This window comes from Rhizophagus irregularis, chromosome 12 (genome assembly GCF_026210795.1).
Source record: "Rhizophagus irregularis chromosome 12, complete sequence".
NCBI lineage: Eukaryota > Fungi > Glomeromycota > Glomeromycetes > Glomerales > Glomeraceae > Rhizophagus > Rhizophagus irregularis.
Window position 1 is genome coordinate 1,369 of NC_089440.1, and position 27,752 is coordinate 29,120.

General features: G+C 27.7%; 8 protein-coding genes across 8 annotated transcripts; 3 read left to right on the top strand and 5 right to left on the bottom strand.

Annotated features, from left to right (window-relative positions):
- Positions 1–2,524: 2,524 nt before the first annotated feature.
- On the bottom strand, positions 2,525–3,183 carry OCT59_003612 (uncharacterized protein; the record flags this gene model as incomplete). Its single annotated transcript, XM_066147752.1, has 2 exons — positions 2,525–2,775; positions 2,988–3,183. 2 exons carry the CDS (start codon positions 3,181–3,183, stop codon positions 2,525–2,527), a joined length of 447 nt encoding a protein of 148 aa, XP_065996427.1.
- Positions 3,184–3,371: 188 nt separating this feature from the next.
- On the bottom strand, positions 3,372–3,659 carry OCT59_003613 (uncharacterized protein; the record flags this gene model as incomplete). Its single annotated transcript, XM_066147753.1, has 1 exon — positions 3,372–3,659. One exon carries the CDS (start codon positions 3,657–3,659, stop codon positions 3,372–3,374), a length of 288 nt encoding a protein of 95 aa, XP_065996428.1.
- A 2,130-nt stretch (positions 3,660–5,789) lies between these two features.
- Positions 5,790–7,045, bottom strand: OCT59_003614 (uncharacterized protein; the record flags this gene model as incomplete). Its single annotated transcript, XM_066147754.1, has 4 exons — positions 5,790–5,823; positions 5,905–5,921; positions 6,210–6,329; positions 7,016–7,045. The coding sequence occupies 4 exons, from the start codon at positions 7,043–7,045 to the stop codon at positions 5,790–5,792; spliced, it is 201 nt and encodes a 66-aa protein (XP_065996429.1).
- A 978-nt stretch (positions 7,046–8,023) lies between these two features.
- OCT59_003615 (uncharacterized protein) lies at positions 8,024–8,811 on the bottom strand (the record flags this gene model as incomplete). The annotated part of the gene is made up of 3 exons (XM_066147755.1): positions 8,024–8,301; positions 8,590–8,717; positions 8,801–8,811. 3 exons carry the CDS (start codon positions 8,809–8,811, stop codon positions 8,024–8,026), a joined length of 417 nt encoding a protein of 138 aa, XP_065996430.1.
- A 13,786-nt stretch (positions 8,812–22,597) lies between these two features.
- OCT59_003616 (uncharacterized protein) lies at positions 22,598–22,972 on the top strand (the record flags this gene model as incomplete). Its single annotated transcript, XM_025314198.2, has 1 exon — positions 22,598–22,972. The coding sequence occupies one exon, from the start codon at positions 22,598–22,600 to the stop codon at positions 22,970–22,972; it is 375 nt and encodes a 124-aa protein (XP_025185563.1).
- A 71-nt stretch (positions 22,973–23,043) lies between these two features.
- On the top strand, positions 23,044–23,730 carry OCT59_003617 (uncharacterized protein; the record flags this gene model as incomplete). Its single annotated transcript, XM_066147757.1, has 2 exons — positions 23,044–23,191; positions 23,273–23,730. The coding sequence occupies 2 exons, from the start codon at positions 23,044–23,046 to the stop codon at positions 23,728–23,730; spliced, it is 606 nt and encodes a 201-aa protein (XP_065996431.1).
- Positions 23,731–24,022: 292 nt separating this feature from the next.
- OCT59_003618 (uncharacterized protein) lies at positions 24,023–24,611 on the bottom strand. The gene is made up of 2 exons (XM_066147758.1): positions 24,363–24,611; positions 24,023–24,291 (listed from the first exon to the last, which is right to left on the bottom strand). The coding sequence occupies exons 1-2, from the start codon at positions 24,457–24,459 to the stop codon at positions 24,170–24,172; spliced, it is 219 nt and encodes a 72-aa protein (XP_065996432.1). The 5' UTR covers positions 24,460–24,611; the 3' UTR covers positions 24,023–24,169.
- A 645-nt stretch (positions 24,612–25,256) lies between these two features.
- On the top strand, positions 25,257–26,692 carry OCT59_003619 (uncharacterized protein). Its single transcript, XM_025314201.2, has 4 exons — positions 25,257–25,446; positions 25,520–25,644; positions 25,713–25,797; positions 25,870–26,692. Exons 1-4 carry the CDS (start codon positions 25,299–25,301, stop codon positions 26,508–26,510), a joined length of 999 nt encoding a protein of 332 aa, XP_025185566.1. The 5' UTR covers positions 25,257–25,298; the 3' UTR covers positions 26,511–26,692.
- The last annotated feature ends 1,060 nt before the right edge of the window (positions 26,693–27,752 follow it).

Below are 27,752 nucleotides of genomic sequence, written 5' to 3' on the forward strand. Positions count from 1 at the left end.
GTAAAGATAAAGTTAATAAAAAAAGAAAAATTGTTGGAAATAATCAGTTAACTATGACAAACTATCATAATTCCAACAAAATTCTGATAGTAAAGTAACGCATTAATTGCGCGCTCGCCTAAATTTTTGACGCGGTATTTCATTCCGGGATAGTCGAAGACCTTTTTTTATTAACTTTGAAGGAGCCTTAATTCTTCGTACGTAGCCTGCCAACCGGAGAATTTTTGTCAGATCAGTTACTTGAACGGGAATTAGCTGCGAATTCGAACTGTCACATCCGTCATTGAAAATGAAGCTAATTTAACTTTAGGTTTTTAATATACTTTTTTTATATTTTTTTAAAACAATATTATTAATGTGTTTTTAAGTAATAATATTAATATTAATATAATTTAGCGTTCGATGGTTGGACGTCCCCCACTCATCGTTCCATATGGAATTTTGTTATTATGACTCACTCGAGAGAAGAGTATTTGTATAAACTTCAAGATTTGTCGAACATTCGCATACAGGTAATTACGTAGCCAAGTGGATTGGAGAAGTGAATTGAAAAGATCGGTCCAAATAAAATATTGGCTATTGTGTCCGATAATGCTTCAAAACGTTCGGAATGCACGCAAAATTATTGAAGAGAAATATTCTAACATCGAAAATGTACGATGTATAACTCATGCGATTAATCTTATCGCGTGTGATATACTTAAAGAAAGTTTTGGAGATCGTTTATTACGAAAAGTTAATACATTAGCTTCATTTTTTAAAATTCTCATCAAGCTGGAGCTAAACTCACACAACTCATCAAAGAAAATAGTATTCATGGAGGAGGCATAAAGTTGTATTGCAAGACGCGATGAAACTGCTAGTGAATCGGTGGATTCGGTAATTAGGTTGGAACCCGGTATTAACAGATTATTACTAATGAAAGTAATTTGTTAAACGATAAGGTCAAACGTGTTATCCAAACGCAGTTTTTTTTCTGATTTACGGAATTCTTTCTTTCGTTTTAGATCCACCGGAAAAGCTGTCTTGCTTTAAAATCAAGCATCAGCGACGCTTCGAAGACTGTTTTTTAAGTTTGATACGACTATCAGCAGTTTTGAAAAAATTACCCAAATCATTTAATTAAAATTTCCGTAACCATTGTTTTAACGTGATGAATGAAAGATTCAAAGAGTTCGATGATGACAAATATATAACCTTGCTTTTTCTAGATTCCCAATTTCAGGAGAGGCCTTCACAGCCAAAGCTTATTCAAAGACGTGGCGTACGCTACTACAATGCGTAAAAGGAGGATTTCGATCTTAAAGAATCCAGGGCTCTATGCGAACAAATTAAGACTTATCGCATAATAAACCACCTTTTGATCTGAATTTTGCTCTCTACACGCGATCCTCAAATTGGTGGAATTTGATTGATACCGACTCTAACCGAACAGCCTTCCAAGAGTCGCTCGCCATCTATTAGCGATTTGTCCAAATTTTGCAAGTTGCGAACGAGATTCTCAACACTTGGCTGGCTATTTAATGATCGGCGTTTAAATTTAAATATAAGCCGACTAGAATCTATGGCTGCATGGCATGACGGTCCAATGCTAAAAAAAAGCTTGGTTTTTACGGTATAGAAAAAAATGATACTTGTATTAGCGAAACTGAAATGAACATTCGAATTGCAGACGCTCCGGCAGAAACCAATGATGATGCATGTACGAATGTGATGTTTTATCAAATGAAAGTTTACCTAATCAAATTACAATTCCTCCAGATAATTGTGTTGTCCCAATAGAAAATGTATGGATTGATAAATTTGTTGATTTATCACACAAATTAATAATTGAAGAAATTGGGAGGATCCCGACGATATTTTAGATGAATCCGAAGAAGAATACGAAAATTAATACGGATGATGGTAATGGATGAAGCAAGAAAGCGAACAAGAAAGCGATGGGAAAGGAAATTTTAACTATAATGTAGAGGATTTAAATGGAATTTATCATGTAGAATGATGTAGATGAAGAATAATAATTTTTTCTTTATTTTTAGGTAATTATTATAATAATAATTTTTTTTATTAATAAAATAAATTTGTAAATAAGTTTATATATTGATTTATTTAAGTTTAAATTAAAAAATTTTTATGTGTGACGAAATTTAAAAAAAAAAGATTTTTTTAAGAACAAAGAGAACAAACAAAGATTTATTGTATATGTCTCACGTAAACACCGAACATTTTTTGTATATGTTATTCAATCACTTTCTAATCATGCGATACACACATTTTCATTACTTTATATTTAAAATACACAAATTTTCGTTACTTTATATTTAAAATACACAAATTTTCGTTACTTTTATAATTAAAACACGCAAATTTTCATTAATCTTAAAATTGATTAAAGATTCAAGTTTTAAATTGATATTTAGATTATAACTTTGTGAGGAGGTACCCGAAGGAAGTTTGATAACAATATTAGTTTTATTAGCTTTATTGACAGGTAGATAACAGTTTTTTTTTCTGTAATAAGCAATCATTGAAAATCAGAAATCACAAGGGGCTTAAAAGGCGCTATTACGGGTTTAACGACTTTTTGATATCTGACTTGAGCCCTAACTTTTGAATTGCAGAAACTTGATCTGGAAGTTTCTTGAATTGTGAAACCTGAATTTCTTGTACTGGAGTTTTTGAAATGGGAAACCCGAATTTCTCGTAATGGAGTTTTTTGAATATCTTGAGTTTTTTTAATTATGGATAATTCAGTTTCTTGTAATTCAGACAAACCTATGAATATTTAAATAGTTTAATATTAACTAAATAGCAAAATATTTTAAATAACATTTAAATGCTTTTAAAATTAGTTACATTTTTCATTCTCCATATCTTCATTGGGAGGAATTTTCAGAATAATCTTCATCATAATTTATATGCTCATCATTATGTTCATCCAAATTATTTTCGTAAGTAAAGGGAATCAACATCGCAGTATTTAATACTTGTTCGATTATCACTAGTTTTACAATAATCTGCCAAACTTTCACGAGACCGATGACCAGAAAATGATTGCAAATCAGAATCAGAGAGCCCATTATCTTTTAACATTTGAATTGCAGTACGACAACAAGAATGATTTGTAATTAAACGTCTATTGTCAAGATTAATACCAGTATTTGTTGCAATATCATTCATCATTTTTCTAAGTTTTGAATAACCCATAGGTTATTTTTAAACCAATTGCCTTTTTTAAATCTTTTATAGTAATGGTTAATAGTTAATTGTAAATAAATAATAAATATATTGCATAATTATTATAACATACCTTCTTCTTCTACAAGTTTCAATGAAATAAAGCATCTTGTGAAGAAGTTGAATGTGGCAATTTAGGGGATAAAAATAGAAGAATATCTTTTATGGGTATATTGATTGCCAGGCGAATCGGGAGGTATAGAAATACGACGCGAACCTAACTTTCCACGTTTATTTCTATAAAAAGCTCCACCCCGATTATTTTTCTCTTTACGTAATACAAGTTCTAAGCCTCCATCCCGACGATAGTTAAGATCTTTCCTACAAATCCTATATGCATCTCCACCACGCAATCCACATAACAAACATAATCTGAAAAAACTCGACGCGTAAGCGATTGCACCATTTGAGCTAATATCCATATGCGCGATCAAGTATTTGTTTAATTTCTTTGCGGACAATCCATCAGATTTTTTTAGGATCACCTAAACCCTTATCTTGCAAGATTCTCATTTTTCCATCTAAAGGTGCGAAGAAAGCAAGAGGAAACTTGTAACGATCCCAGATTTTTATTGGTCAAAGAACACTATGTTCTTTAAGATATCTATTTAATGCACTATAACAATTGTGAACAGATTCAACTTTATAATTAGAGCCATCTTCTTTTTTCAACCATGTTATAAATTGACAAAGATAATTTTCCAAATCATTTATAGAATCTATTGATTCAATAGATTTAGTTATTCCACAACTTTTGTTAAAACGATCAACAACTCGTAACCATTTAGTAGTGTTTCGTTCAGTATTTCAAAACAAGTGAAGCTTTTTGCAAATTATTTATTTTTCTTGTTGGTAGGTACGGTAGTCGCGGATAATAAAGCAAATAAAGGATTTTTTAGTAAGAAAAAAAGAAAATAATAGTTGAAAATTAGGAGACAGAAGTATAAAAAAGTTATTAAAAAGCCAGGTGAAAGTTAAATAAAAGTTTAAAATGATTAGAAAGTGATTGAACAACATAAAAAATGTTCGGTGATTACGTCATACATATCTAATAACTTTATTATCAGTCATGTTTATGATAACTGATTTACACCTTAGATGCTACTTCTATCGTATGCGCCTTCTCGGCCACGATATACATAGCAATCCTAGTGATAAATCAGTTATCATCTACAACATGACGGATAACAATTACTTATTATTTTAAGGATGATATTTAAATTTAATGATGCAAACTAATAAATCAGTATTTTGAAGAAAGGGAACAAAAAGGAATTGTCCAAATTTTATTTATAAAACTTACTCATATCTCATTCTTTTTGCGTTTTTTCCTTACATCTTTTAAACAAATTTTTAACATTCGAATTTTCTTAATTTCTTAATTTTGTAAATATGCCCAATCGTCACCTTCATCACCAGCCCTCGTCCTATTCAATGGTTCAATGTTTATTGACCCATTCCAAAAGTAATGGAGAAGTGGTCTTTTTGTATCTCAACATCCCAATCTTTGGCAAGTTTACTTAAAGCACCTGGTAATATTTTTATTGGTAAAATACACTGATTACTTAGTGGAAGAAAGAAGAAAAAAAGAAATGACGAATTCCATAACGAATACGGGAGAGATTGATCGAGATTCTGGAGGTCAATCGCACGAAGGTTCATATGTATAAGTTAAATATGTTAAAAATAGAATTATCATTTTTAATTCAACCAATTCGTTTGTTTGAATCGTAGGAGGGCAAGAACCTACCTACGTATCATCACCAAAGATAATTTATTAATTTTATTATATTATTTTATAGTGAATAACTAGGCACCAAATATCAGCACATTTTTTTGGGCTGTGAATTGATACTGACGTCCGGGTAGCATGTAAAGAATAGGCGGTAAAGTTTTTATTTATTTTTTTTATTTTAATGTGTGGCTTAATTTACTTAATAATTGACTTGTATATTACACAAACTAAATTTATTAATGATCGTCAACTCAGATACTATTTTTAAAATAGTAGCGAACAAGAAAAAATATTTTTTTTTTATTAAAATTAAATAAAATAAAAATAAAATGGTGAACTTTTTTAACTGGGATTTTATTTCTTTAGTGATAAATTTGAATTTAGTTGCTAGTTTTTATCATTGGATTACGTATAATAAATACAATAAATATTAAAAAATAAATTTTTATCTGTCAGATACTATTAACATAACGAAAATATGCTAAAACTCTATTAAAATATTAGTATTACTTATGCTGAAACTATATCAAAATGCCAAAACTGCCAAAATGCCAAAATGCCAAAACAGTTTTGGCAATTTTAGCAGTTTTGGCATTTTGGCATTTCGGCAGTTTTGGCACTATGTATGAGTTTTGGCATTTCATGTTAGGCCAGATGGGTTTTAGCAAGCAATCTTAATGCTCATTAAAAATTTTTGTTACATATGCAAAGCAATGAATTACTTCATATAAGCTTGCTGTATCTTTTTGAAGTTTATTTAAAAATCCACATAAAGGATACAATAAATTTTGAAGTTCTACAAGGATCCCGCTTACTTCTAATAAAGGTCTCCGGGCAAAATTTCAGATTTACTAGTAATTTTACCAACCTTTCTTATCTCATAATTTTACCATATATATATAGTGACCTTTTAAAATTATATTAAATTTTACCTTAGATTTTCAGAGACCTAAATTTTTTTAAATATTAAATAAACAAAATATTTTATAATCATTACAATAAATTTTAAAAATTTTTTATTTTTACTAAGTTTAATTCTTATTCTTTAAAGATAAATAACTTTTATTAGTAAAAAAAGTACTTTGAATTACAAAAATACTATAAAAAAAATCTTAAAGACACATCTTTAACTTTACTTCGAAACTATTATTCACTTACTTTCTTTAAAAAAATCTAATTAATTTTTTTTAAAAAAAATAAATTCGTAATTGGTATTATTATGAAAAAATGCTCGTACCCCATAAGTATTAATCCAACTGCTATGAAAATATTTATCTAAATATTTTCGACCTTGCCGAACAACTTTACTTAAGCATGAAAAAGTGATTTCATTTGACCAAAGTGCCCAAATTACGCCCTATAATCACTGATCGGGAAAATAAAAAAAAATTAAAAGTGCGAAAATTGCTCGTATTCCGTAAATATTAAACTGATTCTTATGAAAATTAATATTCAGGTAGTTTCGATCTCGCCGAACAATATTACTTAAGCTTAAAAAGGTGATTTCATTTGACTAAAATGCCCAAATTACGCTCCGAATTTAATAAACAAAAAACGTAAATTTTAAGTTAATATTAAAATAAAAAAATGCTCGTATGCAATAAATATTACTCCAACTGCTATAAAAATTCAAATATAAGTAGTTCGACCTTACTAAACAACTTTCTTAGATAGTAAAATATGATTTGATTTAACCAAAGTACTGAAATTAAATTCTGAAGTTGCTAATTGCTGTACGAATTTTTATATTTTAAAAGCTAATTTTTGTAATAATTTTCAAAAAGATAGTGCTAATGCAAATAAAATTAAAAATATAAAATGGTTTTTACAAGTATAAAGAAGAGAATAAATTTTTTATTTTGAGAAAAAATTATAAAACGTATATTACCAAATATTGTAATAATTGTTGTACAATATTTCAAATTAGTATATATAAGGTAAATATTAAATTTTATATACAATTTTACCTTATTATTTACCGAAACATTTGTAAACTTATATTTGATTTTACCTTATAAAACCGGAAACCTATTTTAACTTTACCTTACATATCCAGAGACCTTTATTTGTCATATATATAATTTTACCTTTATCTATTAAGAGACCTAAAATTTTTTTTTAATATAAATTTTACCTTATATTTTCGGAGACCTCTATTAAAAGTAAGCGGGGTTCTGTTCTACAAGCATTAACCAAAAATCGTTATCGTTAATTATATCTGCAATATCATCAGGTAATTTTCGTTCATTATTATTTTTTTTTAAAGTATTATTTGGTATTACATTTGGAATACCATTTGTACGAATTACATTTGATCGATGTTCATGATTGAATTTTGCAGAAATAAACTAGTAAACGAAATAATTAATTTTATCACCTGGCTACTAATTGGTATTTAGGATTTTTTCCACCAGTTATAAACTGGCGGACCAATTAGTATATCTAGGATGATAAAAAAGTTATTTACTGATCTAGTTTAGTATATAAATGGGTCATCATCCTTCAGATGATAACCCATTTATATACTACTAGATTAGTAAATAACTAATACTTACAATAATAATAATCTTAATAAAAATTAAAAAAATTACCTTTAGTGCGACCTTAGTTTTTAAAATAGAATGAAAACAAAAATAGTATCTATTCCATCTAGTATCTCCAGGTGATAGCAAAGATACAGTTTTATTGTAAATTTGAGTTTATTCATCTCTTAAATTTTCAATAAAATATGGAGATTTATGAAAGTAACTGACTATTTATACAGCTTCAACAGAAGTACGTTTATAATGGATACTTCCTTTAAAAATATCACCAAATACAAAGTTCATTTAATATGCCATGCATGGAAGAAACACTTTGTTCAGATATTCCCTTCTTAATTGTTTTCTAAATAATGATTTTTATTAAAACTAAATAATTTTCAAAAAAAACCAGATAATTTTTAAAAATTACCGTGCTGCAGTATATTTCCCGCAGAATCAGATATAAAAGCTTTTATATTTACTATTCCTTCATTATTTATTTTAAGCATCAAATTTTTAATATGTTGAATTACATTTTTAGTTCAAGAGATTCTCCACTAATATCATGAGCACCCCAAATAAGAGATTGACCTTGTGATGTTAATAAAACAACTTCCCAAATATATTCTGCCTTAACATTAGTCCATCCGTCAAATGGTGCAGTAACACTATTAATATCTTTTTTTGCAATATTTGTAATATTTTTTTTTAAAGTATTAGCACATTTTTTTAAAACTTTACCACTAATTACTTTATGGTTTAGCAAACTGAGACCTGGCAAAATAAAATTAAAGACAGCTTGTATATCTTTATTTCATTAGATATGATCATATGAAGAAGTAAGAATTCAAATGTTGGTTTATCATTAATTGACATTAGTCGAGCACAAAAATTTGTGATGGATTGTTGTCGAAATGAAGAAGTGGATGATGATATTGTTGAAGTTGAGCTTTTTCGTCTTTTTGGTTAATTTTGTAAATTAAAATCTTCCTCTCTTTCCTCCTCTTCTTCTTCTTCATCAGATGTATATAAAAAAATCACATTAATGATAAATTAATAATAGTAGTTAATAAATATATTGTCTATTAAATTTACCTTTATTACAATTTTTACTTTTCTTTTTAGAGTCTTCTGGAACAGAATGGAATAAAATTTCAGTAATTTCCTCTTTACTATATAAACTTTTAAAGTTTTCACAGTTTGCAAGGTGATTTCGATAAAGCCTTGCTTTATTAAAAGTAAAATACCCAGATGTTACCTGCGTAATGGCTAAACCTCCAACATTTTGGCTACAACAAATACATACAACTTTTGCATTTAATTCCTAGAAATTGTGACTTTTCTTTCGTTTAGTCATAGACTCATAGTTTTATAAACTAAATTAAAGGATTTTTCAAAAGTTATTATTAATTGAATCGTTTATTTATTAAAATTGAAAAATTGTTTGAATTGTTTCATTTATTCTATTAAATTTATTTAAAAAAAAATTATCACTATCTTATATTGATTAACGTTACTATACAAGATCAATAAGGTCATATATTAAATAACCTAATGACCAAGGTCATAAAGGTCATAAAATTAAATCATAAAATTTATCAGTCACTGGAAATGTCATATGCAGATCATTTTCATATTAAAATTATTTTGTGTAATATTGAGCAAATTATGTTATTTTTATAGTTAAATGCTAAATTCCAATATACTATGTTTATACAAGTTAAAAAATTAATAGATTATCATGTGTTCTATCAATTTCTATCCTTATTTCCCGATCTTTAATAACAATTTTTTTTTTTATAATTCACAAAAAACTCCCCTTAAAAACGCACTTTTTTTAAGATTGAAGTTGAAGTATAAAAAAATATGTAGTTTTAAAAGCAAAAATATATGTAATTTTATGAGCAGAAAAAGATTTTCTAAGCTTGTAATGAAGGTTATTCAGGTAGGTTTTACATAAAATACGAAAAAATAGAAAAATTACATTATTTCTTAATATTATTAAACTTTTGGAGCGTAATTTCTCCATTTTAGTTCTAAGTAAATCGTCTTTATAAATTAAGTGAATATTGTTCAGCAAGATCAAAACTACCTAAACCTCAAATTTTGTAAGTTTATTGATAATACTGGCGTAACTACTTTAATTTTTATAATTAAACTAACTTTAAATTTCGTTCAGCAACTTCAGAGCGTAATTTCGGCACTTTGGGCCTAAGTAAATTGACTTTGTAAATTAAGTGAAAATGTTCGGTAAGGTCGAAAATACTTGTATTTTAATTTTCATGAATTTTTAGTTAATATCCATAACGCAACTGTCATTATTCGTAACAGTACTAATTTTTGATCTTTAAATTTTTTTACACCTGATTAACAACTTCAGAGCGTATTTTTGGCACTTTTAATCTAAGTAAATCGTCTTAATAAATTAAGTAAAAATTGTTCAGCATTGTCGAATCTACTCACATCTTAATTATTATGAATTTTTGATTGACGCTTATGGCGTAATTAGTATTTATGTTTTATACACCTGATCTGAAACTTTAGAGCATAATTTCAGCACTTTTGCTCTAAGTAAATCGACTTTGTAAATTAAGTAAAAAATGTTTGGCAATGTCGAAAATATTTGTATTTTAAATTTTATGAATTTTTGATTAATATTAATGGTGCAATTGTCATTGTTCGTAATAGTACTAATTTTCGATCTTTTATTTTTTTTATTTTTAATATAAAAAATACATTAACTTTAAATAAAAATTCAAGTTGAATAATAAAGATTATGTGAATATTTTTTTAATAAAATTGTAGAAGTGGTCAATAAGCTTAAAATTTTTTTTTAATTAAACTGATTATGTTGTATAAATATGATGTAGTATATAACCTAAATTTTTTCATTTTAACTAAATTTAGGCCAGCATTATGAATTATTGATTTGCAAATTTATCCTAATTTAATTAATTTTGGCCAACTTTAATTATATACATATATTGCATACTTAAAGAGAATATTGTACCACAAAATTTTTTTTATTAACTTTAGTGAAAAAAATTTGCTTTCTTTTTTTGTGACATTTCCAGTAACTGTTATAACCTAATGACCTATGACCAATGGTCATATGACCCCATAACCGAAGGTTATCCAGAAATTGCAATATGACCTGGTCATTTCCCAACACTGGTTATTAGTAACCATTCTAAAATAATAAAAAAAACAAAAAACAAATTATAAAGATTTGTACTTACGAATCTTTATCTTTAGATTTTCATTCTTTGAAAGCCTATCCAAACCTAAAAAATAAAGAAAGGAACAGTTATTAGTAACCATTCATTAATAAAATTAAAAAACAAAAAAATTAAAACTAAGATTCGTATATACTTTTTTTCGTTCTTCAGAATTTGGAAGCCCTACTTGAGACGCCGAACCTATAAAAAATAAAAGAAAAAGAACAATTAATAACTATTTAAGGTTGCTTGTCTAAACCTCTTCAAAATCCTACGATTAGTTTTGTCAAAATTTTACTATAGATTTATTATAGTTTCGGCAGAGTTTTAGCAGTTTTGGCATTTATAATAAGTTTCGGCAGTTTCGCTTTTTTCCAAAGTTTCGCCAGTTTTTTAATATAACTTTAATATAGTTTCAGCAGAATTTCACTTTTCGGTGAAACGCCATTTTGCCTAAACCCCTAGGTTTCGGCAAGCAACCTTATAACTATTCATAATATTAAAAAAAAATAAACCAAGTTCTGAACTTACAAAACTTGGTTTTTTCTATTCTTCAGAAGTCACCCAAATGGCCGAACTTAAAAAAAAAGAAAAAAAAGAACGGTTAGTAACCATTCATATTAAAAAAATAAAATAAACTCCAAAGTATTTGTATTTACAAATTTTTGAGCTTCGTACTTCAAAGTTCTCACCTGAAAATTGAACTCTAAGCTCGACCCGATGAAACCGTCATCCGGATTACACAAAAAAATTCGATTATATCCGGATTGACTGGATTAATCCGATCAGATAATCCGGATAAACCGGAAACCGGATTGGATTTACAAATGATCGGCAATAATTCTGGCCAGAATTCATAACGCCGGCCAGAATTACAAATTGCGTAACATTAAATTTTCATGCCAGCCGATAAAAAATTTTTTGCCGGTGGCTAAACTATTTTCCGGTTGTCGTGATGTTAATTTCGGCCAGAATTACAAATTTGGCCAAAATTATCCAAGACCACGAAATTTACATAATTCCAATTTCATTAAATACTTTTCTTTAAAACAATTTCATATTATTTCAGCATTGTTCTCAGAATATTGTTTAACATTTCTTTGTAAATTAACTAATTATGAAATTTTAAACAAGATATTTTTATATACAGCTAAAGATTACTATAAATAGTGTTGTTGGGCTTAGTAAGGCAATTTTTTAAGGATTTGTTTCTTCTTTCAAAAATTAAAGAATCATTTGAATCAAATTATATAACACTAGTTTTAACTTTTAAAAAAAGTTGTTATAATTATATAAATTTATAATATTGAACAATTTTTCATTTAAAACAATAATTATTATTTTGTTGAACAAAAATAATATAAAGTTTTTTTTCTTTTCAACGTTTGAATGCGAAATCTAAAATTATTTGTTATTTCGTTAATGTATAAATTTAAATAAACAAATCTGATACAAACTTCAATAAATAAATTATAATTGGAAAATCTTCTTAAACTTACTGTATTAAAAAGTTTAATATAACAAATATAAATTTAATAAATTTTAATAAAAAAATTGGTATTAGGCGCAAAAATAATTAGCCATAATATAATTTAGATATAGGATCAGCAAAATCATTATTAATTAAAAAAAAAATAATAAAAAATTTCATCCGGATTCCGGGTCAAACCGGATATTTTTCATCCGGTTTATAATCCGGATGAAAACCGTGAAAATCCGGATATCTGAAAAAAAAAAAAATCCGGATCAATCCGGATTGATCCGGATACGGGTCGAGGCACTAATTGAACCTATAAAAAAAAAGTAAAAAAAGTGAAAAGGATATATATATATATATATGTTAATCTTACTAAAATATTAAATTTTTATAAAAATCTTAATTTAGACTAATTCCAAAAATCGGCACATATGTTTTCGCAAAAAATATTTGATATTTATATCCTATTAACATATTAAATTTATTAATGTAATAATAAAAACAATCAAATTTTAATATTAACTGGTAAATAGTAATTACAGTCAACTCTCTTTATAGTCACATATTTGGGACAGTCCATATTTGGTGATTATAAAGAGATGTGACTATATAAAAAATTTCTTATATTAGTATATCATAATTCCGGCCAAAAATTAACATAATTTTAGCCAAAATTATACTCGAAACTTTATTGTATCGTAACTCCGCCAATATTAATCGTAGAGAGATGATCTTACCGCCATTCGATTCGTCTTGATGAGACGGTTCTAATGGTATAAGATACATCGAAATCTAATCACTAGATTAATTTCCGAAATTAAAAAATATTAAATGGTTTTTAAGTAGTAACTCCGTCAATATTGATCACAGAGAGATGAGCTTACCACCATTCGATTCGTCTTGATGAGGCGATTCCAACGAGCTATTAATCGTCTTTCTACAATCACTAGGTACTGAGAAATTTAGCAAAATGTTAAATGGCGCAGTAAATGTAAATTAAGAAATATAATAATGCCGATGCTTAACATTTTGTTGAATAACTCATCAGCTAGTGATCGCAAAAGGATAAAACTACCACCATACGATTCATCTCAGTGAGACGATTCTAACAAGCTATGATACATCTTTGTACGATTATTAGATGCCAAGTTATTTAATATATTCTTTATATAACTGTGATTATAAACGGTTCTTTTTAATATAAGATTTTGAGGATAGGTGTGATAGTGACTATAGATAGATTGTGACTATATAGGATAGTTTTTAATAATAAAGTGTTTTGAACATTCAACTGGTGTGACTATATAGTAGAATGTGACTATAACGGGAGTGACTATAGAGGGAGTTGACTGTATTTTATTATTAAGACGTATATTATTTAAATAGATTGATGTATTCCATATTTCTCTTTTAAAAAAGTATTTTATTAACTGTTTCTGCTTTTAATCTATTCCTTTCAGAAGTTATTTGGTTACCGGCATTATTAAAAAGTCGTTCACTACAGAATTCCCAGATATTTACATGCAACTTTAAACAATGTTGGAAACTTTTCCCTATTATCTATCCACCATTTGAAAATATCAGTATCAGGAGAAGCTTGAGATGTGCAAAAATTATCTAAATATTGAGTTAATTCATTATCAGTTGATAAATGTATTTGAGGACCAAATATCCTACTTGAAAAAGATTGAGATCGTGATTGAAATAATAGATAAATTTGTATAAATATGTCATTATCTTTATATTCTTTATATTCTGTATTCAATAAAAGTTTTGCTAGTTTCTGTAATTCATTAAACCAACCATATATCGTTTTAGATTTAGGATCTAATAAACTGGCTAATAAAGTAGAATTTGGCGAAATATTCCAATATTCAAAAAGAGCATCATAAATTCCTTTTTTTGATTGAATTAATTATAGAATTAATATCATCATCAGATGATAATGGTGAATATTCCACAAATTCATCCTCAATCTTCAAGTGTAAATTTTTTTCGTTATTTTCCTCATTATTTTCTATTTTAATTAATGGTTAAATTAGTAATTATTATTGTTATAATATAACATGATATTTATTAGAAAATAATTTAATATAATAATTGTTTACCATCACTATTTACCAAAATGTTTGGATCTGGTGTATAATCATATTTAAGTATTTGGATTGAAGAAAAAATTAAAGAAAGTGTGCAATATTTTTGACCTTCAAGAAACTGGGTAGCACTTTATTTCAATTGAAGTTAATGTTTCAATCAACTTATCAAGTAATTTCCATTCAATATCACTTAACATTAATGCTGTTAATCGTTGATAATTTTTTCTTGCTTCATAATCTGTTTCCAAGCTAAGTGTAACACATAAATAGTTTATTAGTTTTTTTAATTTTTTTAACTATTTCCAGGAAGCTAATTTTGATCCCCAACATGTTGGTACCTCTGTAATTGTTCTAAGATCTTTAATGGTTTGTTTTTTTCATGTTGATTGTTTTCATCAACATTTTCATTATTTTCCACAGAAGGTAATAATCCAGTTTTATTAGCTATTCATTCTTTTTGTTTAATTATTTCTCTTTGAGCATCTTTTAACCTTTCTATTTGCTTAGGTGATTCAAAAAACTGGTTTAATTTTGCATATTTTTGAAGATATAGTTTTATTTGTTTTAATCCTTTAAATATGCAAAGCTGAAGAGTATATGCTGAGCATGCTACTCTACTTACACCATCTTATTCATTAATTGCCTTAACCATATTACTCCCATTATCTGTTACTGCTACATTTACCTTTTTTTCTAATCCCAAAACCTTTAACTTTTCTTGAATAGTTTCGCAAATATGAGTTCTGGTATGTGGATATGAAATTTTTTCTACATATACCAATATATCATATAATTTCATTTCCTGAGTTAACCAATGATACGTTATACCAATATATCCAGTTTTAGCTCTTAAGGTCCAAAGATCAGTGGTAATAAAAGCATAAATGCAAATTTCTTCAATGTAATTCTTCATTAATTCAACTGTTATTTTATATCCACATCCTATATTTCATTTTAGAGTCGCATAACATGGTGGAATAAATGCTGGATTTATATTATTTATCATTTGCTTAAAACCTTTTTCTCGCACTGTATTAAAAGGTAATCTATCTGTAACAATCCAATCTGCTACTCCATTACGCAATTTTTGTTGTAATGGTTCCTTATATGGTGTAACTTTTTTAAATTATTCATCAACTTTTAATTGCTAGTAATGTAAAATTTAAAATTAATATATTTGCAGATCTGTTTTAATTATGCAAATCAATACGTACTTCAGATTTTTTTTCATATTCCTTATGAATATTATTAATATAATATATCATAGTACTTGTTTGTGTTTTATAGATACAACTATATTCGCATTCATCACCATTGTCATTATTATTATACCTGCAATATGCACGATCATTTGTTTTAGCCTGAAAAAACTTTCATACAAAACTTGTTTTTCTAGTATTAGAAATCCATTGTAGTTCTTGTTCTTCTTGTTCTTCTATTTGCGTAATATTGCATTGTTTTTTAGATAAATGTGAAATTTCTTTTCTTTTAACACGCTTTTTTGAACCTGAAATATTTGCCATTTAAAAGTATATAATATATTTTTTGCGATATTTTTTGCGAATAAGGAAATTTTAACACCAATAATATTGTAATATAAAATTACTTGCACATAGTTGACAATTAAAGAAAGTAGAAATTCGCTTAATTTCCATAAATTACAAATATATTTTTAATTTTTGTTTGATCGACCAATATATGATTATATATTTCAATCAATTAGTTTGATATCGATGATTGGTTAGCTTAATTGATTGTACATTTAGCCAATTATAATTAATTGGATTTAAAATCATATGATCAATGATCAATCAAATTAATCAATCATCGATCATAATCAATATAATTAAATTCCCTATGTGTGTCAGATCAGCCGATTTGTCATATGACTGAAAGTTTTTATTTCGACCAGTGCACAGAGAAATACTACTAATAATTTTTACATTAAAATTGAATTTGGTATGAAAGTTTGAAATAAGAAAGTTTAAACTTCATTTTCTCATCAACCAAAGCTTATATTGAAATAAAAATGCAACTATTAGATTCCTTGCAATTATGAGATTTAAATAATGGTCTTTTGACCAGATTTTCGCCAAAATTTTCCCATTCCATTTTTAAAAATCACCACATGCACAGTTGCCGTAAATACGAAAAAAATTGCCTTTTTGGTAAAAAAGTCTCCAGTTAATCTTTATATTATTATTGTACTTGTACATGTATATGAACATGAACATGTACAGTACATGTACATGTACAGAGAAAGTGAACATTCACTATGGAAACTTTTTGCGCTGAGTTTAACTGTGCTGCTCAAAAAGAATGTTAACTTGACAGATCATGAAATAGTATGTTGATCATTTTTTATTAAAATGTGAAAAAAAAAAAATTTTTTTTTTAATCAAAAACGTCAAAAATTTGATTGAAAAATCAAAAAAAATTAATTTTTTTTAATCAAAACGTCAGACTTGACGTTTTTGTGATTGAAAAATCAAAAAAAAAATAATTTTTTTTAATCAAAATGTCAGACTTGACGTTTTTGTGATTGAAAAATCAAAAATAATTGATTTTTTTTAATCAAAAACGTCAAAATAATTGATTTTTTTAATCAACTTGACATTTTTGTGATTAAAAAATCAAAAAAAAATGATTTTTTTAATCAAAAACGTCAGACTTGACTAAAGCTCCGAACAGTTCCGGTTTGAACCGGGAACTGATCCGGAACCAGCAAAAAATTCGGTTCGGTTCTTGGTTCGGTTTTGGACTTGAAACCGTCCGGTTCGGTTCGGTTCTATCTGAAATTAAGAAAAAATGCGAAAAACGAATATACGACTATCCAGTGATCGTACAAGGACGAGCCATAGCTCGTTGGAATCCTCTCATCGAGACGCGTCGAATGGTGGTAAAATCAAGTCTCTAGCATCGATACATCACGAGATAGCACATGGTGAGTGTTTCTTAAAAAATTTGCATTAGAAAACGATCCATTGATGCTAGAGACATGAATTTACCACCATTCGACGCATCTCGACGAGACGAATCTAATGAGCTGTAATTCGTCTTTTTACAATCACTGGATGGTCGTGTATTCGTTTTTTCGCATTTTTTTTAAATTTTCGAATGTCAAAAATTAAAATTCCGATACAAGCGATTAAACGGCATCTATTGATCACACAAAGACGAATTTTAGCTCATTGGATTCGTCTCACTGAGACGAGTCGAATGGTGGTAAAATGATGTCACTAGCATCGATAGATCGTTTTCTAATGCGAATTGTTTAAGAAACACTCACCATGGGCTATCTCACGATCTATCCATGCTAGAGACTTGATTTTACCACCATTCGACTCGTCTTAGTGAGACGAATCCAATGAGCTAAAATTTGTCTTTGTGTGATCAATAGATGCCGTTTAATAGCTTGTATCGGAATTTTAATTTTTGACGTTTAAAAATTTAAAAAAAAATGCGAAAAAACGAATACACGACCATCCAGTGATTGCAAAAAGACGAATTATAGCTCATTAGATTCGTCTCGTTGAGATGCGTCGAATGGTGGTAAATTCATGTCTCTAGCATCAATGGATCGTTTTCTAATACAAATTTTTTAAGAAACACTCACCATGTTCTATCTCGTGATGTATCGATGCTAGAGACTTGATTTTACCACCATTCGACGCGTCTCGATGAGAGGATTCCAACGAGCTATGGCTCGTCCTTGTACGATCACTGGATGGTCGTGTATTCATTTTTTCGCATTTTTCTTAATTTCGGATAGAACTGAACCGACCCGTTCGGAGCTTTAGACTTGACGTTTTTGTGATTAAAAAATCAAAAAAAAATGATTTTTTTAATCAAAAATGTCAGACTTGACGTTTTTGTGATTAAAAAATCAAAAAAAATGATTTTTTTAATCAAAAACGTCAGACTTGACGTTTTTGTGATTAAAAAATCAAAAAAAAATGATTTTTTTGATCAAAAACGTCAGACTTGACGTTTTTGTGATTAAAAAATCAAAAAAAAATGATTTTTTTGATCAAAAACGTCAGACTTGACGTTTTTGTGATTAAAAAATCAAAAAAAAATGATTTTTTTGATCAAAAACGTCAGACTTGACGTTTTTGTGATTAAAAAATCAAAAAAAAATGATTTTTTTGATCAAAAACGTCAGACTTGACGTTTTTGTGATTAAAAAATCAAAAAAAAATGATTTTTTTGATCAAAAACGTCAGACTTGACGTTTTTGTGATTAAAAAATCAAAAAAAAATGATTTTTTTGATCAAAAACGTCAGACTTGACGTTTTTGTGATTAAAAAATCAAAAAAAAATGATTTTTTTGATCAAAAATGTCAGACTTGACGTTTTTGTGATTAAAAAATCATTTTTTTTTGATTTTTATTAGCTAAGAACGTCAGACTTGACGTTTTTGTTATTAAAAATCAAAAAAAAATAGTGTACTTTTGTAAAAGTATACTAATAAATTAATAAAAGATTTTTTTATAAACAATATATTGTGTTTAGTGAGATTTATAAAAAAATTTCACAGGTCGAAATTAGTTAAATAGGGTATCAATAGGTTATCAATAGGTTATCAATCGGCTATCAATAGGCTACCCTATTGGTAGCCTATTGAACTTGCGCCATAATCCGTCACAAATCGGGCAGGCTGATTGATAACCTATTGATAACCTATTAATACCTTATTGATAACCAATTTGATAAAAATACCAATAGGATACTAATAGGTTATCAATAAGTTATTAATTGGCTAACAATCAGCCTGCCTGATTGGTGACGGATTATGGCGCAAGTTCAATAGGCTACCAATAGGGTAGCCTATTGATAGCCGATTGATAACCTATTGATAACCTATTGATACCCTATTTAACTAATTTCGACCTGTGTTTAATGAGACTTTTTTTTAATAATAGTTTGGTATAAAAAAATTTTCTAGGATTTTTTTTTTTTAATAATATAATGGTATAGTACAATAGATAGATATAATAAAATTTTCTGGGATTTATTTTAATAACAATAGGTATGATAACATTTTTGGTGATTTTTTTTTAATATTAAACAATAGATTGGTATCATAGTACAATAGATTTATTTAATAAGATTTTTGTGATTTTTTTAATAACAATAAATTGGTAATAACAATCATTAACTTATTAAGTTAATAATTGTTTTTTAGTAAAATTTTTTCCAGTAATACTAATACTACTAATAGGTAATAGATAACTTAATAAACTTTTATAAAATAGATTAAGATATATAAAAAAAATTTGAGATTTTTTTAACAATAGATTGGTATAGTACAATAAATAGATATAAAAAAATTTTCTGAATTTTTTTTTTTAATAATAGATTGATATAAATATATTTTCTGAACTTTTTTTTTAACAATAGAGTCATTAGATCAATATAAAAAACTTTTTGATAACAACAGATTGGTATATTATAACTTATAATGGATAGATATAAAGAATTTTCTAAGATTTTTTATTAATACAATAGATCAGTTTCTGGAATTTTTTATGACAAATTAATTGGTATAGTACAAAAGATATTAAGTATAAAATTTCTTGGGATTTATTTTAACAACAATAGGTATGATAAAATTTTTGGTGACTTTTTTTTAATAACAATAGATTGGTAATAGACAATTATTACTGCGACTAGTAATTATTGAAAACCAATATGATTTGCCAATTCATTATCAGTTCAGTTTTTAATGTTTTTGCAACATTTTTTATTGTCTATTACCAATCTATTGTTATTAAAAAAAACACAAAAAATTTTATTAAATCAATCCATTGTACTATACCATCCATTGTACTACGATACCAATCTATTATTGTTATTAAAAAAAATAATCACCAAAAATTTAGCATACCTATTGTTATTAATATAAATCTCAGAAAATTTTATTATATCTATCTATTGTACTATACCATTAAAAAAATCTTGGAAAATTTTTTTATTAACCTTATTAAATGTAATCTATTGTTTTATTTATATTACTTATCAGTAATATTAGTGTTACTGTAAACTATAAAAAAAATCTTACTAAAAACAATTATTAACTTCAGTTAATAAGTTAATTGTTTATTACCAATATATTGTTATTAAAAAAAAATCATAGAAAATTTTTTTATACCAAACTATTATTAAAAAAAAATCTCATTAAATTTTTTTATAAATCTCACTAACACAATCTATTGTTATAAAAAATCTTTTATTAATTTATTAGTATACTTTCAAAAATAAACTCACTCACTATATCCAAAAGTACACTAGTTATATTATTGAGCTTTTATATTGCTATGATCTTTATGCAACATAAAAATTCATTATACTCACTATTATACTTGTACTATCACATTGCACAGATGCTACACATGAATTTTAGGACTACCATTAGAACCACATAGTCAAGAGGAATCCAATGGTGGTAATTTTGTCTCAATCTGACCTCTGGATAGCGAGAAAGTTAAGAAAATACTAGAATATTATAATAAAAGAATGCTAATTAAGAGTGTGAATAGTACATAATACTAAATTAAAGCGTTTATTAACATGGAAGATAATCATATCAAATATTAGTTAAATAATGAAATATATTTATTTTCTGTTCCTCTTTCAAAATAAAAAAAATTTTACTTTTTACTATCCTTTAAACTGTAGGGGCTAAAATTAATTTTAAAAATTTTTGAATTTTTAAAATATCTTAAGATCTAGTGATCATAGAAAAATGAAATTATATTTGTTAGATTCCTCTTATTAAGGCGCATTTAATGGTAATAAAATCATAACTCTAAAATTGATAAATAAAAGGTTATATTAATTTATAAATTTTTAGATTTTATAAGTTATCCTGTCACATAATATTTGTAGAAGGACAATTTTATTTTTATCAGATTCTCCTCATTAAGACGCATCAAATGGTGGTAATTTTATATTTCTAGGGTTAATAGATAAAAAGATATTTCAATTTAAAAAATTTAGCTACTATTTGTTATAATTTGTTGATCATTTACCTTTAAAAAATCATTAATCAAATTGAACTTTTTTTTCAATTTTTACTTAGAAAATACTATAGAATTTATTACAAAAATATTGGTTTATGTAATAAAATATTTTAAGGTATTTAAAAGTGTCTTTAATTAAAAAACAAAATTGCAGGCAAATTTGGCTGCAAAATAGTTTAAGGGATAAATTGCATTCGTGATATCAAAAAAACTTACCATCATTCTTTTTGCCGGGGTCTGTACTAATTTAAAAAGATTTTAATTTTGGCACGGCACTCTTTTTTCATATTAAAAAACGTATGGCCTAGACGCTAACATTTGAATATATAAAGTTAATATTCAAATATACATGCGTTGTACAACAAGTTCTAAAACATAGATGATGTACTACTGTAACTTTAAATAAAATAAATAAAATCAAATGATTTACTAAAATCAACTAGCCCAGTAACACCCGAAAAAATCATCCACTTATCGTCCGAACAAAGAGGTACAGATTTACTGAATAGGAAAAAATAGAACTTTGTTTTGTATCGGGGAATCTTACCACACTACCCTGTCACAATGTAAATAGTACTTTAAACGTGGTAGTACAGGTGACATATAATACGGGTGACAAATAGAGATCAGGCTAGTAAAAGTCTCCAAAATATGAATCTTGACCCTAAAAAAATGTAAACAGGTCAGCACGTGATTATGTGACAAAATCATCACAGGGTAGTGTGGTTATTAAGGAGAGACAGGTCATTTTATACAGTACTACAGATGCGTAACAAAAAATAATTCATCTCTCTCTTTTTTGTAATTTCCATTTTATCATTCAGTATCATCGTTGTATTTATAATGAGCTATGAAGAACACACTGAGCGATTGCCTTTATCATTATGTTTAAATTCATTATATTTAAATTCTAATACCATATTTGCTAATGATATTAATCTCTATTACGAACTGAAAAGATTTACACAATGGTACATCACGCGTAGACCTGCATGGGTGCTCGGTTGAGATTGCAAAAAATTTGGTAAGCCATGTTATTAAATTTTATTATTCCAACCAAGATTGTGATACTATCTTTTCATTACTGGAAGAGGTAATCACGTCAACAGTAAAGGTGAACGTGGTACTCTATTCAAGCTATTCCCACAATGGTTGAAAGAAGAAAATATTTTTCACTTGGTAGAGAAATACGAATCCCAAATAGGCGCATATGAGGATACTTTAAAGAAAAAAAATATGGAATCTAGACTGTCTTGAAGTTTGAATTTCTTCATTCATTAGCAGAAATGGGTTTACCCAACTATCAATTTTATCTTGGTGTAAAATATAATACTGGTAATGGAATTAAAAAAACCAACAAAAAAGCAGCAAAATTGTTTCGAAAAGCAGCCGAACAAGGTCTATCCCCTGCACAACTTATGCTAGCTTATTTGTGTATGATCGGGAATGGTGTACAACATGATTTTCAGCAAGGATTGCATTGGTATCATATGGCTGCAGAACAAAATAATCCAATAGTTATGAGAAATATTGCGATGCATCGTTTAACCGAAAAGGATTACAAAAGTGCAAAAGATTTAGTAATAATAATAGATTTCATTATCATTAAAAAAAATTTAACATTATTAGAACGTAAAAGAACAAAGGATTCAAAAAACTGAAGAATGGTACCGAAAAGCTGCTGAAGCTGGTAATCATGGAAAATTAAATCTAGGAAATCAATTATTAGAAAATGGTAACAAAGGGAATCAAATGGGTTAGAGAAGCAGCTATAGAGGGATTAGCTGATGCACAATTGGATTTAGGGGAAGCTTATTATTTACAAGGTATGTCGATGAAGGAAAAAAAATGGTGGTTAAAGTCAGCTATGCAAAATGCAGGTAAACCTAGTGGACATGCACAACTTATCCTAGGAAGACTTACAAATGATTCCGAACAATAATTAAAATGGTATCAGAAAGCTGCTGATAATGATGTAAAAATGGCACAAAAGGAGCTTGCGCTAATGTATCGTATTGGAAATTGTGGTCTTAAGAAGGAAGTGGTCGAGTTATATAACGCAGCTGCTAAAGATACAAAGCACTATGCTTATATTGAAAAAGGAAATTGTTGTTCACAGTATAATTTGGGAGAATGCTGTGAGTTAGGATTATTGAAAGTAAATAAAAATCCTAAAAAAGCACTTAAATGGTATAAAGAAGCTGCAAAACAAGGAGATATACTAGCGCTTATGAGATTAGGAATCATACAAGAAAATAATCTAACTTTGACGAATATTCAGAAAAAGCTAAAAGGAATACACACACTTCCAACGTCAGAAGAATTGGAAGAGGTAGACATATTAATATATTTATATGTTTACAGTCCTTCAACTATATTTTGTTCTTTCAAAAAAATAACCGATGAATTAAATGACTAATGAAATTCGTGGATATGCGTATTTTGATCGACACAAATTTGTTGCCGCAACGTTGCAACCAGTTAAAACATCAACCTACTTCGTAAGGATGCGTAACTTAATTTTTGGTTTTATCCTAATATATTTTGTGGTTTCTTTCATATTATATCTTCTATATCTTTCATTATGATTTTTAACAGGATTATACTTAAAATATAAGTGATTCATTTTGTGGATTCTAAATTATACACAGTTAAAGAAAATAAATTTATACATTGCAACTAATAAAAAAACATGAATACTCCTATTATTCTATACACGCGAAAAAATTTAGATTTATTATTGCATGTCCTAAACCAAAACGAGAAAAATAATAGGATCACAGTTACAAAATTTTATTAATAAATAGCCAAGATATTATAGTTTGATCATTGTAAAAAGAAATGGTACAGGGTTTCTGTTAATTTTTGATTAAATTTTGTCCGGTAAAAAGACTAAGGATGGAATCAATCGTGCCTGCTATAGAACTATGGCAACGCTCGAGAAATCTTTCCCACCATGATTTATCTGCTGAATTGAGGCCTGCAAATAAGACAAGTCAATTATTAGTCTCGTAAAGGTATCGAATAAAATAAAGCTCTCTCCTAACTCACCAAGTCTTTTTCTACGAGCATCATCATAATCCTGCTTAGTCATTAATTGCTTTTCATAACAATTCTTGAGTTCAGTGAGGTCTTCTTCAAGACCCATATTTCTGTTTTTACAAGTTTTAGAAATACTGTAATATGAATACGGAAACTTTAATAATATTCAGAAATTGATTTTGGAAGTTTCGAAAAAGTTTTCGTGCAAGCTAAAAGCATTTAATTAGAATGAATGATTCGGATACAAAACAAAATTCCATTCCTATTTAAAAGGTGTGACTCTTTCTTGTACCTGCATATCCGCCAATCTGCATAATTTCCTCATCAAACATTATTGAAATACTTTCTTATAGTAAACAAATATGTATGGAGTACACTGTACACACTTGCGTAGTTGCGTGATGCTCTCTCCTAACTTACGAGCATCATCATAATCCTGCTTAGTCATTAATTTCTTTTCATAACAATTCTAGTGAGGTCTTCTTCAAGACCCATATTTCTATTTTTACAAGTTTCAGAAATACTGTATTATGAATACGAAACTATGATAATATTCAGAAATTGATTTTGGAAGTTTCGAAAAAGTTTTAATTAGAATGAATGATTCGGATACAAAACAAAATTCCATTCTTATTTAAAAGGTGTGACTCTTTCTTGTACCTGCATATCCGCCAATCTGCATAATTTCCTCATCAAACACTTTCTTATAGTAAACAAATATGCATGGGGTACACTGTACACGCGTAGTTGCATGATGTTTTCAAGTCCATCAAGTATCAAAGTATCCATAGAAATTACCTTAAAAGATTTCTTTTTACTTTTTTTCTTTTGTAGTGTCATGTTGTACGAATAAGCCACATGAAAACAAGTTTAAAACAAAGCAAAACAAACCATGACTCTACTGATCACATATAAAGGTACAAACTCCGAAAATTGTCACTAAAAATGGATCTCGATTCAAAATTAACAGAGAACAAACGACAATTCGAGTCTGGAGAAATCAGTGAAAATGACTTTAAGAAAAAGAAAAAAAAGATAATAGATGAGTGGTTAAGCAAATCGAAAGAAGCTAAACAACCTGAACATTCTCATGGTAAGTGTTACCTATCTTGTTAAGGTAGACCCCACGTAAAAGCGCTTATCCCGTCATTGCTATAAATCAAAAGAAACAGACTTGTATGCGGCTCTCCAATTGACACCCAGCGCTACTGAAACTGAGATTAAATCAAGTTACAAGAAACTTGCTCTGAAATATCATCCTGATAAGAATGGCGGTGTTGAAACCGAACAGGTGAGCTTCAGATTTTATTTCTTTAATTACCGTTCATATACTATATTAACTTAATGTTCTAATTACAGTGGACTAAACTTTCAAAGGCATATCAAATCCTCTCAGATGAGAACAGTCGCGTACTTTACGATAACTACGGAACAGTCAGCGGCGGTAGGTCTCAATCTTTTTTGTATTTAATAATTTTTCATTTCTCTTGATTCATCTAATTTGAATTGATTTTAGCCTTTGCAAATAAAGCATCGTTCAACTGCTATGTAGGAGGAGAACTTTGGAAACCCTACATCGGTGACCTGGAAATTGGTCTCTGGGTACACTCATTCGATAGCAATAGTTCACCCGAATTAGAACATGTAACCTCGGTTGAGCAGAAAGAACGTCGTCATAACATTCGTGTTCGCAACATTAGTAGTCATCTGCAAGACAAACTTTCTCAATTCCCGGAGCAAATTGATCCTTCGTTTAAGCAAAGTCTTTCCCTAGAAGCCCAGAAACTTCTTGCGGAACCTAACGGCAAAGAGTTATTATCCTTACTAGGCGAAATTTACATTTCTGAGGCCAAAACATTAAGCAATGACATATTCTCCAAAAACATATTCTCTAATCTTTTTAATGGCTTCATGTTTACTTTGGATTTAATTCATGAAGTCGTAACAAACAAGGCTAATAATGGGTCAGATGAAGAGGTAAAAAAAATAAAAGTGGCCTGGAAACTTTCACGATCAGAAATATCTTCTATTACGCATGAAACCTGTAAGAAAGTTCTCGATAACACGGAATATAGTGTGGATAAACGCAAACATCTTGCAAATTCACTATTTCTCTTAGGCAAGTTGTGGGTGGAATGTGCAGATACGCCCCAGTAAAAAGCAATTGTATAAATTCATATAGTTTTTGTTTAGTTTTTGTAATAATTGCCTAACTTTTGTTTAATAATTGTTGAATTTAAACACTTTTTATTTTTTTTGTAAGATTTAAATGTACAAATATTGTAAGATTTATTAACATTTGATAAATAAAATTGAAATATGATTTATTTTAGTATACTATCTTAATTGAAATTCAATAAACTTGGAATACTTAGCTTAAATGTTTTTTACGCATCTTTAATTCTTTTTAATATATTTTATTATACATCTTAACTGTTAATTCAATTTATTCCTTGCATCTCCTTACGTGTCTTTTTTCTCTTTTTTTTATGCATCTTATTCTTCTTTTTTCATGTCTTGTTTACACATCTTGGTTTATTCCTCATATTTTTACACACCTTGATCTTTTCCTCTCTTTTTTACAAGACTTGATTTTATTCTTCTCTTTTATTACACATCTTTTCCTCTCTTTTTTACACTTCTTGATTTTATTATTCTCTTTTATTACACATCTTGATCTTTTCCTCTCTTTTTTTATGTGTCTTGGTTTTATTATTCTCTTTATGCATCTTGATCTTTTCTTCTCTTTTTTACGCATCTTGATTTGATTTTATTCCTCCCATTTTTACATATCTTGATTTCATATTTTACATATCTTACTTCCTTTTTTTGTGGGTCTCATTTCATTCCTTATATAATTTCTTCTTTTTATAACATGATATGGGTCTGTTTTATTGCAAGAGTCAATATACAACAGTTAATAATAATTTTATTTATAACTTTATCATCAATCATACCAAAATCTTCATAATTATTTTTGACTACCACATAAATTTCTATTATTCTTTAACCTTATTAAAGAATCTTTCAAATCCCAATTATAATCTTAGAAGTAGTTTTTTCCTTAAAAGAATCTATCTCTAATAGTAAAAAGATTAGTATAAAAGCCAGTTCTATCAGCTTTTTACAATTTATCAAACTCCTTTAATTAGCTGGAGTTTGCAATGGTAAGGTAAGTATAAATTGTGTTCATACTTTTTAGTTATTTGAAAAAACATGAAAGACAGTTAGTTTGTTTAACTTTATAATTCATAAAGTTCTGTCTGAATTTGTTCAGTTCAATATTTGTAATACTAAGCAGTTATAACTTCTGATAAAGTATAGGTGTAGAGAATCTTTTTAATAATTAATAATATGACTATAAGACTTGATGAAATTAAATGAAAGTTTATCACAATT